A 13,219-nucleotide genomic window follows, 5' to 3' on the forward strand; every position below is an offset into this window, starting at 1 on the left:
GAGTCCTATTAGTCTGAGGCCGCAGTTAACACAGCAGAGCCTCCAACCTCCTCCTGCTGCAGATAGTTTGACAGACACACCAGCAGGTAGCTGGGATGACGGCACAGTAAATCTGTTGTTAAACTACTCTGCATGGATGTGCAGCAAACAAAAGATATGACCAAAGTATCCTCTCACAACCCGCCTAACAGTCCACTGCGCCAAAGTTTATTGGACGATTTGGAGCCTGTTAAATGTTCTATCTAAAAAATATAGGGTTTTATTCCCCTTTTTTGCCAACTGTACAGATGTCTTTAATGTGTTTGGTGGATTTTTTTGGACCATGTACATTACAGGTATTGTCATGGAAATAGGAAGAGCTGGTACATTTATTTTTTTCTTTATTTTTACAAATACCTGCTTGTACTGAAGTCTAGACTGATTTTCATTAACTCATTTTAAATTCACCGACAGTACCTTTATCATTTTGCTCTAGCTCCTTGTTGAAGCTACAGGTGAAACTTGAAAAATTAGAATATCATGCAAAAGTTCATTTATTTCAGTAATTCAACTTAAAAGGTGAAACTAATATATCATATAGACTCATTACATGCAAAGTGAGATATCCCAAGCCTTTATTTCTTGTATTTTTGATGATTATGGCTTAAAGCTTATGAAAACCCCAAATTCAAAATCTCAGAAAATTAGAATATTGTGGAAAGGTTCAATATTGTAGGCTCAAAGTGTCACACTCTAATCAGCTAATTAATCCAAAACACCTGCAAAGGATTCCTGAGCCTTTAAATTGTCTCTCAGTATGGTTCAGTAGAATTCACAATCATGGGGAAGACTGCTGACCTGACCAGTTGTACAGAAAGCCATCATTGACACCCTCCACAAGGAGTTAAAGCCTCAAAAGATAATTGCAAGAGAAGTTGGGTGTTCTCAAAGTGCTATATCAAAGCACATTAATAGAATAGAAATTTAAGTGGAAGGAAAGTGTGGAAGAAAAAGGTGCACATGCAGCAGGGATGACTGCATCCTGGAGAGGATTGTCAGTAAAAGGCCATTCAAAAGTGTGGGAGAGCTTCACAAGGAGTGGAGTGGGGCTGGAGTTGACGCGCCATCGAATCAAACACACATATTTTCTCATACAGTTATAGTTACTCCTTGACGGATAAAAGTGCTGATAACGAAAAGGAGATTGAGAATGCTCCATCGACTTTCAGACCTGTTGTGTGGCAACATTTTGGTTTTCCCATTTCAAGAACTGACAATGGTGGAAAGGAAACTTAAAAACGTGAACCAATTTGCATTTGGCTGGATGACAGTCAGCTACACTACAGGAAATGCATCAAACACTGTCATTTAAAAGATGGCAGAAAATTGTCCAGTCTGCAGTAAGCATCCTCAGCTACCAGCTAGAGATGCAGAGACAAGTCAGTGCCTCCAGGACAGGCGTGCATACCTTGTGCTGCACTGTTAGTGCTATTGTTATGCTGGACTGAACAATTTAGGTTTGCTGTTTTATGTTCTAAAATCTAAAATCAGTCTTTTTCGTTAGTGTTTGTAATGTTAGTGTTTGTAATGTGTCTGTTCAGTCCATGGTGATTTATGTTGGCAATTATCATTTTTGTGCTGATTTGTTGTTGTCTTTAGAGATGGCACTGCGTGAGTGGCAGCTTGTTACAGCAGCTCCAGCTGTTTCGTTTTGTCTTAGTGTGTTTTTGTGTTTTTCATGTGTTTCACTGTCATCACTGGTCTTGGTCAATCGTGCATACGTGTGGATGTACAACTGATGAGACTGATGATTCGCTTTTTAAGATTTTGTGGACTATTTAAAATAACTTCAGGAGATCCATTGAACTTTGGGTCCATTGTTTACACACCAAAACAGCCGATTGTGTTGAGCAACACAAGCGTATCCCTTGTGGAAAAACTGGAGATCTCCAAGGAAATAAGGAGAAGTGGGTGCAGACCTGGAGCGAAGTGCTGAGAGAAGAAAAGATGGTACAAACCATCCATACCGTCTCTTAATATGGGGAACGTCAGATCTCTCCCAAATTAGATGGACGAGCTAACGGCATGAACCAAACTGCAGAGGGAGGTCAGGGAGTTTAGTCTCATGAATTTCACCAAACGGAGATCATACCGGACTTGTATGTTACACCTAGGGATGGGTACCTTTCACATCTGAATCGATACGATACCGATACTCGGTACCTGCAAATCGATACCGGTATTTTTCGGTACCTGTTTTCGATACTTTTTTTGGGGGGGATATGTGTTTGGTAATTAAAGTTATTTTGTATATTTAAAAAAATAGTCAAAACTTCGGAATTTATAACATTTATTCTTCAATAACATCAAGTGAAATAACTCCAACATAGAACTTGAGAAAAATGTGTGTGGGGATAAAGTAAATAACTTAAAAATAAATAGATTCAAAATAAATAACTGTATAAAATGTTTCACATTTGCACCTGCTGCCTGTACAGTAACAAACAACTTTCAAAATAAATAACTGTATGAAATGTTTAACATTTGCAGGCTGTACTAGGCGGGTTTCTTTCAAAATAATGATGCTGCTGAGCTAATTGAAGCTGCGTCGTTGTCGTCGTCGTCGTCGTCTGCCTTTTTAAAAGGGGCGGTTGTTCTCCTTCCTCGAAGCTGGCTGCAAGTGTCGAGCCGCTGGCTGCAGCAGGCTTGCTGGCGGTAACGTTTAATGCTGGCGCCGGGCGAGTAGCTGTGGTAACGTTAGCCTGTGTTTTTAAACTGTCAAAAATCGTGCACTCCTCCGCCTTGAGGAATATTTGGTGTTTAACCAAGTGCTTCCTCAAGTTGGACGTCTTTCCTTTGCTGGCTTTGCACTTCGCATCACAAATGTTGCACCGTGCGTTGTCGGCATCCAGCTTGGTAAAATGAAGCCAGACTTCGGAGCGCTTGCGGTCCACTGACGTAACCGCGTCACCGAGTCCTCCGCTCTCGCCGACGCATAACGTCAAGGTGCGTACAGGGTTAAAAAAAAAAAAAAGGTGCGTTCAGGTACCGAAATGTGGTACCGACGGACTTCCCGTGAATCGATACTCGGTACTTCAGCGGGAATTCGGTCGGTACCCAAAAAGTACCGAAATTCGGTACCCATCCCTAGTTACACCGGACAATTTTCAACAGCTGAGAGCGGACAGGAGATGGAAGGAGAACTGTAAGAGGAAAGGTGGGGGCATAGCGATGTTTGTGAACAACAGATGATGTAATCCAGGGCACATTAGTGTAAAAGAGTATGCACGCTGCATGAGAGGAATTGAGCTGTTAGCCATTAGCATTTGGCCATATTATCTTCTGAGGGAGTTCTTGCATGTCGTCACCCCATCTGCCAGTGCAGCAACAGCATGCCAACTACTACACACTGTGGTTTCACAGCTACAGACATTGCACCCCCAGGTCCTCCTCCTCATCTCTGGAGATTTCAACCATGATTCCCTGTCCTCCACTCTCCCCACCTTCACCCAGTATGTTAAATACCTCACCAGAGACAATAGAACACTGGACACTAAGGATGTTTACAGTTCGTCACCTCTCCCCCCGCTGGGCCATTCCAACCACAACCTGGTTCATCTGCCCCCTGCAGACAGAATTTCTCTCAGAGTCTGACTAACATGGACTATTGAATGTGATACTGATGTATTTGAATCAAAGCTGCAAATGGCTCAATACACTGCTGAATCAAAACTATTGTAATAGAACATTTTATGCAGGCTAGTGCATTTCAAAGTGCTTTGCAGATGACTATTAAGACCAGGGTTCTAAATTAACACCCGCCAACCCGCCAAATGTGGGTTAAAATTCATATTGGCGGGTATAAATAAAAACTTACTAGCCAATTTGGCCGGTAATGCATTAGCCAATCATGTCAGTCAGAGCCGCTCTACAGTTCTTGGTCATTTGTCCCCCTGACAGTCCGTCCTACATTTCCCATGAACACTGTCGTAATGCTACGTGATGACGTACAAGACGCCCATTGGCTGTGCGCAGGCACACTACAGTCTGTAGCGCAACCGGCGCGAGAAACCACGGAAACGCAAACACAAAAAAGAAGAAGAAGAATGAACGGCGGCGTATAAACTGTAAAAAAGGAGACTGAGCTAGCTAAAAGTAAAAAGTAAAGTTAAACTAAATGCTGCGGTGGTTGGGACAGACGTCTGGGGGCGAGAAGAGGAAGGAGGCAGGGGATGAGAATGTCGACAAAGCGTGCGAAACGAAGAAAAGAAAGTTTAACACTAAATGGCTGACAGGTCGTGAATGGCTTGTTTTTGATCACGAAAATGGCGTCATGTTTTGTAAGGATTGCCGCATGTACACGAAAGAAAAAAACAAGACAAATAATTTTGTGGTGGGGACTAATAATTTTAAAGTCGAGGCAGTAAAGGACCATGAGAGTGCCCGAATTCATCAGGAGAGCCTAAGGAGTCTGCAATACTGACTGCTGCACTATTCGTGTTTTCTAGTTGTACATACATAATTCAATTTATAACCAATGCAATTTTTTGCAAGTGTTTAAGTCATGGCTGTTACTTATATATATTTCTTATTAAAGAAGGAAAGCAGAAACACTTTAAGTTGAAAGGAAAAATACATTTTATTAGGAATGTAATGATACTAAATACTTACTGGAAAAATGTCTTTTAGTTTCATGTTTTGTACTTTCTGTGCATTTTTCATGCCAACAATGTAAATAAAATGATCAAATGCATTCAGTGGCACTCATAATCTCTCTTATTTTCACCGGGAAAAAATTTGGCTAGTGGAAATTCTGATTGGCTGGTAAGTTAATTTAGAACCCTGATTAAGACATTAAAAAAAAAAAAACAGAATAGAACATTAATGACTACTTGAAAATATAGAAGTTTCAAATTGAATAAAAATGATAGCACAAGATGAAAATCAAGTAAGAGCCATAAAACATTCTCAGCAAAAGCCAGGCTATAAATGTGTATGTATAAAACTGTTAACACTTTGTCCTCCTTTCAGATCCCCATCAGGCCGCTCCAACAACTCTGAGTATAACAGCTAAAATCCCCTGCACCAAAGATTGTTTTGCACTTTGGAACAACTACAAGGCTTGTGGGGAGGAGCTGGTAGTCCCCTGTTCCTTATACCAATACAAATACTGGCAGACAAGTGTAAAAGATGTTAAAATTGATGTAATGTGGGCACTGGATGTGCTTTTATTGAGAAATAATCTCCCTCCATGAAGTGTGTTATTTTTCAGTATTGCATGTGTCAGATTATTTGTCAGATTATTTCATTCTTACCACAGTCACTTTTCAGCAATCAAATTATGTAATAAGTTAGTGCTGAAAAGCAGGTGATTTCTACCAGACCATTTCACAAAATCATCCACCACACTGTATTCCTCCTCTCGTCCACCCTTTCTACACCCCACCACCGCTGAGTCGTCCGAAAGTCTGAGGTGTACAAGGTGAAGAGAAAAGGAGACAGAACAGTCCCCTGTGGTGCTCCTGTGCTACTTTCCACAGTCTCCGACAGAAAGTTGCCCAGTCGGACAAACTGCGGTCTGTCTGTTTGTCAGGTAGTCAGTAATCCAGGAGATTGTGGGCGTGTCAATTCCTATCACTCGCAGCTTCTCTCCTAGGAACAGCAGCTGAATGGTATTAAATGCACTGGAGAAGTCAAAGAAAGTAATCCTCACAGTGCTGCCGCTACAATCCAGGTGGGAGTGAGCACGCTGCAGCAGGTGTATAATGGCGTCGTCCACACCTAGATAGGGTTGGTATGCGAACTGTAGAGGGTCCAGTGATGATTTCATCTGCGGTCGGAGGTGGGCTAGTCGTTGGGGCCAGATGGAGATTTCTTCTTTGGAGCAGGAACAACACAGGACGTCTTCCACAGCACTGGGACTCTCTGCAGGCTCAGGCTCAGGTTGAACAGGTGACTCAGGATCACGGACAGCTGGCTGGCACAAGTCCTCAGGACTCTGGAACTAATGCCGTCAGGGCCAGCAGCCTATGTGCAGCATCTCCAGCTGTCAGCTTTTTACCTGGCCTGTAGTCAGACAGGGGATGGTGCTAGTGGAGGGTGTGCTGTGGGGGATGTGGGAGTTGAGCCCAAGGGAGGGAGAGGAGGGGTCACCAGGGAGGGTTGATGGTTGGAAGGAAAAAGCTTGGGTGGGTGGGTGGGTGTGTGTGTGTGTGTGTGTGTGGGGGGGGGGGGGGGGGGGTGAATGCCGTTGTAGATAGTGGGGAGGTGGGAAGGGGCGGGAATGTAGGGCCACTCCTGGCTGTGAGCTAAACCTGTTGAAAAAGTGGTTTAGCTTGTTGGCCCTCTCAAGGCTGCTGGCTGCTGGTCTGTCTTTTGCCTTGAGCCCCAAGATCTCCTTCATTCCTGTCCACACATCCTTTACTTGGTTCTGCTGAAGTTTGCCCTCCAGCTTCCTCGCGTAGGCATCTCTGCTCTGCCTCAGCTTCTCCCTTAGCTTGTTTTGAACACTCTTCAGTTCTTTTTGTCCCCTGACCTGAAAGCTTGTGTCTTCTTCTTCAGTAGACTTTTCAGTTCACTGGTGATCCAGGGCTTGTTGTTGGGGAAGCAGCATATAGTCCAGTTTGGTCTATGGTCTGTTCACAAAATTTGATGTACTCTGTGATATACTCTGTCAGGCTGTTGATGTCCTCCCCATGTGACCCACACAACACATTCCTGTCTGTTGTCTCAAAGCGGTTCTGCAGTGACTCATTAGCCTGGAAAGGAGTCCACCTCCTCACTGTTCTCGTGAACACAGGCTGCCTCTGGACAATGGGGACATACTGAGGTGACAACAACACCGGGGGGAGGGGGGTACTGTATGCATCCTTTGCATTAGCATACAGCAAGTCTAGTGTGGCATTGTTTCTGGTGGGGCAGTTAATACACTGGTTGAAAGTTGGCAGAGTTTTGTCCAAAGTATTGTGGTTAAAGTCTCCAGTAATGACTACAAATGCATTTGGTTGCTGCGTTTGTAGCTCCACTACGGTGGAGTGGATGATGTCACGCACTGCTTCCCTGTCAGCCCTCGGAGGGATGTAAACAGTGATTATGATGGCGGACATGAACTCCCAAGGCAAATAATAAGGCAGCATCCCCACAGCTAGCAGCTCAGTGTCCCGCCTGCAGAAACTTTCCTTAACAGAAACATGTCCGGGATTACAGAAACCAGGACTATTTACAAGGTGAGTCAAAGAAAAATATACAAAAACGCCAAAAAAATGTCTTCAAAAAGAAGAAGAAAGAAAAATAACAGATTAAATAATGGCTCAAGCAAATTACATAAACAATGAAAAAACAGAACTAAGCTACAAATCACAATATAGGCTAAACCCATGGAGGGCCCTATGCGCTAGGCCAGCAGTCCTGCTCCTAGCAACGGGCTGGAGTTCGGCAGAGTGAGCCTGCACCCATGGGTGCTGGCCACCTGTATTCTCTAAGTCCCTCCTACAGAGACAAAACATAATTAATTTTCAGTTTACACTAGGGCTGTCGCGGTTAAGGAATTCCCCCCTGCGGTGAGTCAGGGTGGCTCAATAGCGCGGTATGCGGTATTATTGCACCACCCCCCTTTCATTTTTTATCTATCGATTTAGCAAATTTGTTTAATTACTAAATTACATAACTCATTGCAATATTTCCTCTGAAACTTGGTGCCTACACATTAAAAAGTTTTAAAAAAAAGACATGACAATTTTATAACACTTTTTAGTTTATTGAATGTCGATCAAACGGCGGTAATGGTAGCAGTACAGATGCATTAGAGACAGGCTACACGTTGTTTCTCCTTCAACTGATTGAACTTTAAATAACTTAAATTGTAATTGTCAAACAAAAAAGAATTCAGCAGACTTTAGGGCTGAATCTTAAAGTGCAAATAACAGCATCTTACTGAAATGAAAAACAAGTGCCCGTTTTTTTAAGACACTAAATGAGATGTACTAGGCACTAGACAACTTTAAAAAAAAAAAACAAATATTCTCCTTGAGCCTATAAAGAAAATAGCCTATGATTTATACCTGGGTCATGTCCTTGTTGCGCGCGAGGAAAACCAGCATATTCACCTTATGTGGTTTCAGAGAGGATCGGAGGGGGGTAACAGTATTTCCAGCTGCACTGAAAACTCTCTCCGACGGTGCACTCGTTGCGCAAATGCACATGTACTTGCGGGCGATTTTAGAGAGGAGAGGAAATCTACCCTGGTTGTCGCGCCACCATTCGAGTGGGTCTGCACTGGAATCGATGGGGTCCTCCTGGAGGTAGCGTGTGAGTTCGGTGTTGGCTCGAACTCTCTTGGGTATGGTTGCAGAAGTGGTTGTCCATGGCTTCAGCAGGTCTCCAAGGGTTTTCTTTTTAGCCGCTGGTGGCACTGCTGTTTGCGCCGAGGACTCCTGTTGTGCAGCAGCTGATGCACTGGCACTGCTCCCTCCATCCTCCGTGTCTAATATTTCCTCAGTGCGCACTTTGTCTCCTCCGTGTCATCATCAAAACTGTTGCCCCGATATCTGGGGTCCAGCAAGCAGGCCTTTGCTAAAGTTTTTTGTAGGGCAGCTGGTCTGTACTTCGCCTCGAGAACACTGCACATCTTTTGCTTGATGTCTGAAGTCAGAGTGGTGTCCTCATCCGATGGTTTTAAAACATCTTCAGTGAGGAGTTTCAGGACGGGTTTAATGGATGAGACCGTGACATAGGACTCGCCAGACAGCAGATCCGTAAATTCAGCCGCTGGCTTTAATGCCACGTTCACCAACTCCAAAACTGCGATGTCCTGCCAGCTAGGAATGAGATGCTGGTCAGGTCACGTGCGGTGGTGACGGTGGCCCACCATGCACCGCGGCGGGCTTCCTAGTATCGCGGTCATTCATTTTTGCGGTTACCGCGACAGCCCCAGTTTACACCCTAATACATCATAGGTCCCATTCAATATAGCCATACTAACCTTATCAAATAATACATTGCAATGGCCCTATGATCCATTAAAGGCGTAAAAGTATACATATATACGCTAATACATTCGGACTCCCCTCCTCTCAACCACACTTGGCACAGTCCACTGCCACCCCTCTCCATAAATGAGGATGGACTCCTCTGCCTCAGTTTCCCCAGCTGGGACTGAGCCAGAACTACTAGGTGTAGGAGAATACAAACAAAGGGGTAAGCGTTAACATGAACAACAAAACAAAACAAAACAAAACAAAACAAAAACTCATTAAGCGTGCTAAACTCTAAAATGTCTCCGCTTCCTTATTTAATGTTTTGAGTGCTTTATAGTATGTTACCTGTTATGTCCTCAATGCTGGCAGGAATGTTAAACAACACCACTGGTAAGACACAACAATAAGTCCATGTAATGTTTGCCGGTATTGCTATAGGGCCCGGGCATCCCCGTGACAGTCGGTATTCCCACTGGACCTCATGTTCCCTGTAATGATTACCGGAACGGACGGTCTGTATCTCCGTGCCTTTGTTCTCTGTTTGGCTCCAGCTCTGCAGCCCCAGTTTGCATACCAAGCTGTCAGACAGTATGTTAGGACGCTTTCTGTGCTCCATTGGTAGAAGGCTTTGAGCAGCTCTGCAGACAGGTGGTCAGATTGACCAAGGTGGGATAGGGGAGAAGCTCTGTATGCTTTCGCGATGTTAGGGTAGACACGGTCAAGTGTGTTGGCTCCCCTGGTTGAACATTTGACATGTTTGTCGAACTTCGGCAGCACACTCTTCAGATCGGCATGGTTGAAGTCCCCTGCGGCTATGAACACACCATCTGGATGCATGTTCTGTTTTTTGTTTACAGTGGTTAGCAGATAGCCGAGAGCTAACTTAGCATTAGCGGCTGGTGGTATGTAGACAGCAATCATAATAACTGCTGATAACTCCCGTGGAAGGTAGAACAGTCTGCATTTTATTGTTACATACTCCAGGTCTGGTTTAACCTCCTATGTTGGACTATAAACGCTCAACATCTCCCATGGCATGTTCCATACCGGTCTGGTGCTCTCTTTGGAGTGCAGTCAGGTAAACATGACAAAGAGGAGGAGGGGGGACCCTGAGGTTGCTGCTGTCAGGTGTGATAATGAAACAGAAGAAAAGTTTAGCGTATATACTGTCTTCTTCATGCCACCCAGGAGCGAATGCACGTCCATTTTTTTCTAGACACACAACACTCCTGTCACCATGATTGACAGTTGCTTTACCCGCCTCCCCAATGACCTCTGAACTCACACATGATTGTAAAATAAGACATGCCATGAATGGTCAGGGTCATACGTGTAGTGTTGTCAGTCACTTGACCAAGACACAGCAAGAGTTTATGGCATGCAGGATAGGTCACTCATCATGAAACATGCTTGGGTCAACATCACTTTTCATGAGAAGGCTCTTGTGCATCCTATCTGTACCTTTGACACAAAACCCTTGCTCATCGGTCAGCACCTCCTAGACCAGGGGTGTCAAACTCGATCACAGAGAGTTTGACACCCATGAGAATTAAAAATTGGGACTATGTTGAGGGCCAAACATGGTCAACATTTATTAAACAGGATAGACAAAAAATTGGATAAAGTGCAAGAAGAAAACATATTTAGGTAGGCTACATTCTTCTTTTACACACATGTGCTAGAGCCAAATGTTTGCCATCTTCTTTCATTCTTGGCTGCCAGTTCATTTATGTTTGGGGTTAGGTTCTATGCTGTGGAAACCCTCAATTTATGAGGCAGCTTACCTGCACATTTCTTCTGCTGCATCTTCTCCCGCATCCTCCGCACTAATCAGTCCCGTCAGTTTGTCCCAGGGCAGTTTCATTTCATCCAGACATTTAGATTCTTCATCAAAATGTCTTTTCCCGTGGTTGCGCCATGCATTGTTTTAAATCCTAAAAGTTCCTCTCTAACGCATAAACTGGAGTCCACTCCACAGATGAAGATTGACAGCTGTCCAGTATTAGTTTCGTCAGTGCTCTCATCCACAGCAAGTGCCTCCCACCTGTCTTGAAAGCCTCTGTTTTCAGAGTCCGCTTTTTGTTTGGCCATTTCTTTTGGAAGGCTTATTTAAATTTAAGTAGAAGTGACAAACATAGATGACTTCTGACCGCTGATGATTGTGCAGTGGAGTAGGGAAGGTGTAGCTGTCCTTGCAGGTCTTGACATGCCAGCTGTCGCAGTGCATTCTGGGACTTGTAGTATCAGTGGTGTGTGTCCTAAGTGTGTCCTATATGTGTCCAGTTATGATAGACATATGGTATTTTCTTGTGGGCCGTCACTGAATGCCGCGGACACATTTGAACTCCAAAGCCACTTGGTCCCACTGCTGCCATCATTCAGGAGTCCAGAAGACCACTACCAATGCTCATGCATCTCCAGAGTCTAGTCCTGGCACTGATCTGTCTAGGCTGCCCGTCAATAGTTGCCATAGGCTGGCAACCCAAACGCTTTCCAAATTACACATCTTTCCTCTGCTCTCAAACTCAGCAGTGTACAGCCCTAGTGTGGTCTCCCAGTGCTCTGGTCCAAACATTGAGTATTGATCCCAAAAGTAGGAACCAATGGGCTTGTAGGAAAGTCAGAGACAGATCACCGCAATTAAGGTTGGCACTCTCCAACATCATCATTTAATAGGTTGTGAGCAATTACTTTTGAGGAGGCACTGATAATGTGTCAGTGTTTTCCAGTTGCATTGATTTGAAACAAACTGTTAGGAGTCAGCAGCTATCTGCAATGGGCATGTGCCAACTGCCTGTGTCAGTCAGTGTGTGTGACACAGTGCCGTCAGAAGTGAGGAACAGCTCATCACTGCCTCACCTCGCCCTTCTCCCACGTATTTGAACAGAAAATGCGTAAATTTAGCAATTTTGACTATAGAAATGTTGAAATCATACAGAAAACAAATTTTTAGAACAGTCATGAGCTTAAGTCCGAATTTCCTCCTCTTAATGAATTTATAAACCACAGCAATTTTTTTTAAAATTATATTTTAACAGGTGAGGCACTGCCTCACCTGTTAAAAATACAATCCTTCTGTTTATGTAGATTTTTTTTGTTTTTATTTCACATTTATACTAGCTCCTATTTTTAATTATTTCTAGTGTTTCTAGCTTCAATGAATTATGTTCTGACTGTTATATTGTTTACATTTTATGTTGTTGAATATCACTTAAATTTTTCCCATTGTTAGTGCTGTCACCTGACTGTTTTATCTCATCTCAACGCTTCATTCATGGTTCTAGTCTTACATTCACTGGGGAGGATGTGTCCCTGGTCCCCCATGGCAATTATGTGCATGCATGGTTAACATAAATGAGACATGTTTCAAAAGACAAGAGGATGTAGAGACTGGATGTTTAAGTTTAATGTTGCACACATAAAACTGTACAGTATGTCTTAAGTAATAAATAACAAGGATTGAAACACTGAAAGGTAGTTTTTCAAAACTTTACTACTCTCTATTCGTTTTACTAAATATGTTATATAATCCAATATTTTCTTTCTTTCAGAGATCATGGCAGGCTGTTGACATCCAACTTGGCTACTTGCAAAAGGAAATCCATTGGTGTAGCCTGAACACACCAGTTGGTGCACAGTGACAAGTCTGAACATGGCTGCCCATCGAATCAGAGCTACCACCACTAACAATACTTCTCTCCCACGCTGCAAGTCCGAGGGGACACTCATTGATCTCGGTGAAGGAGTGTCAGAAGCCAGCTTGACTGATGTCAAAGGTCAGCTGCTCAAAATGAAAAATACTGTGACATGAATAGTCATAGTCTATCTGTACTAGCCACAGTCAACATGACTGTTGGGACTTTAGATTGCTAGATAACTTTGGTTGAAGGGAATCTTGCAGTCCCATCTATGAGAGAAGCAGGCTAAGAAACGACTCATAGCACAAACAGTAGGAGTGGATGAATTAGTAAGTAGACTTTGAGTTTTTTCCCAGTCTATGCTGCAACAGATTTCTAGGCCCTGCTTAACTAAGGCTTTTGGTAGTATTTGTGAGAGATAATTTTCAAGCTGTGCAGTTCTTTTGATTATTATTATTACCTGTTTTACACATGTAGATAAGTAATAAGTGTTCCAGTTATTTCAATATTTGCGCAAGAAATAAATCTATGAAAACCCCATGTCTAGGATTTGAAAAGTTCTGATTGGGTGACCCCACTGATAGGTTAAAAAAGACACTGTAGAAGACAGCAGCATATGCCAATGCA

At 43.4% G+C, this 13,219-nt stretch overlaps 1 protein-coding gene across 1 annotated transcript in view; it reads left to right on the forward strand.

Annotated features, from left to right (window-relative positions):
* LOC143330715 (SH3 domain-binding protein 4) overlaps nucleotides 1–13,219 on the forward strand; it is a 121,601-nt gene that overhangs the window by 20,645 nt on the left and 87,737 nt on the right. The window contains exon 2 of the mRNA XM_076747447.1: nucleotides 12,506–12,730. Within this exon, the coding sequence (XP_076603562.1) occupies nucleotides 12,607–12,730 (124 nt within the window). The 5' untranslated portion in view covers nucleotides 12,506–12,606. The remainder of the gene's footprint in view (nucleotides 1–12,505; nucleotides 12,731–13,219) is intronic.

Source organism: Chaetodon auriga, chromosome 13 (assembly GCF_051107435.1).
Source record: "Chaetodon auriga isolate fChaAug3 chromosome 13, fChaAug3.hap1, whole genome shotgun sequence".
NCBI classification, from domain to species: Eukaryota; Metazoa; Chordata; class Actinopteri; order Chaetodontiformes; family Chaetodontidae; genus Chaetodon; species Chaetodon auriga.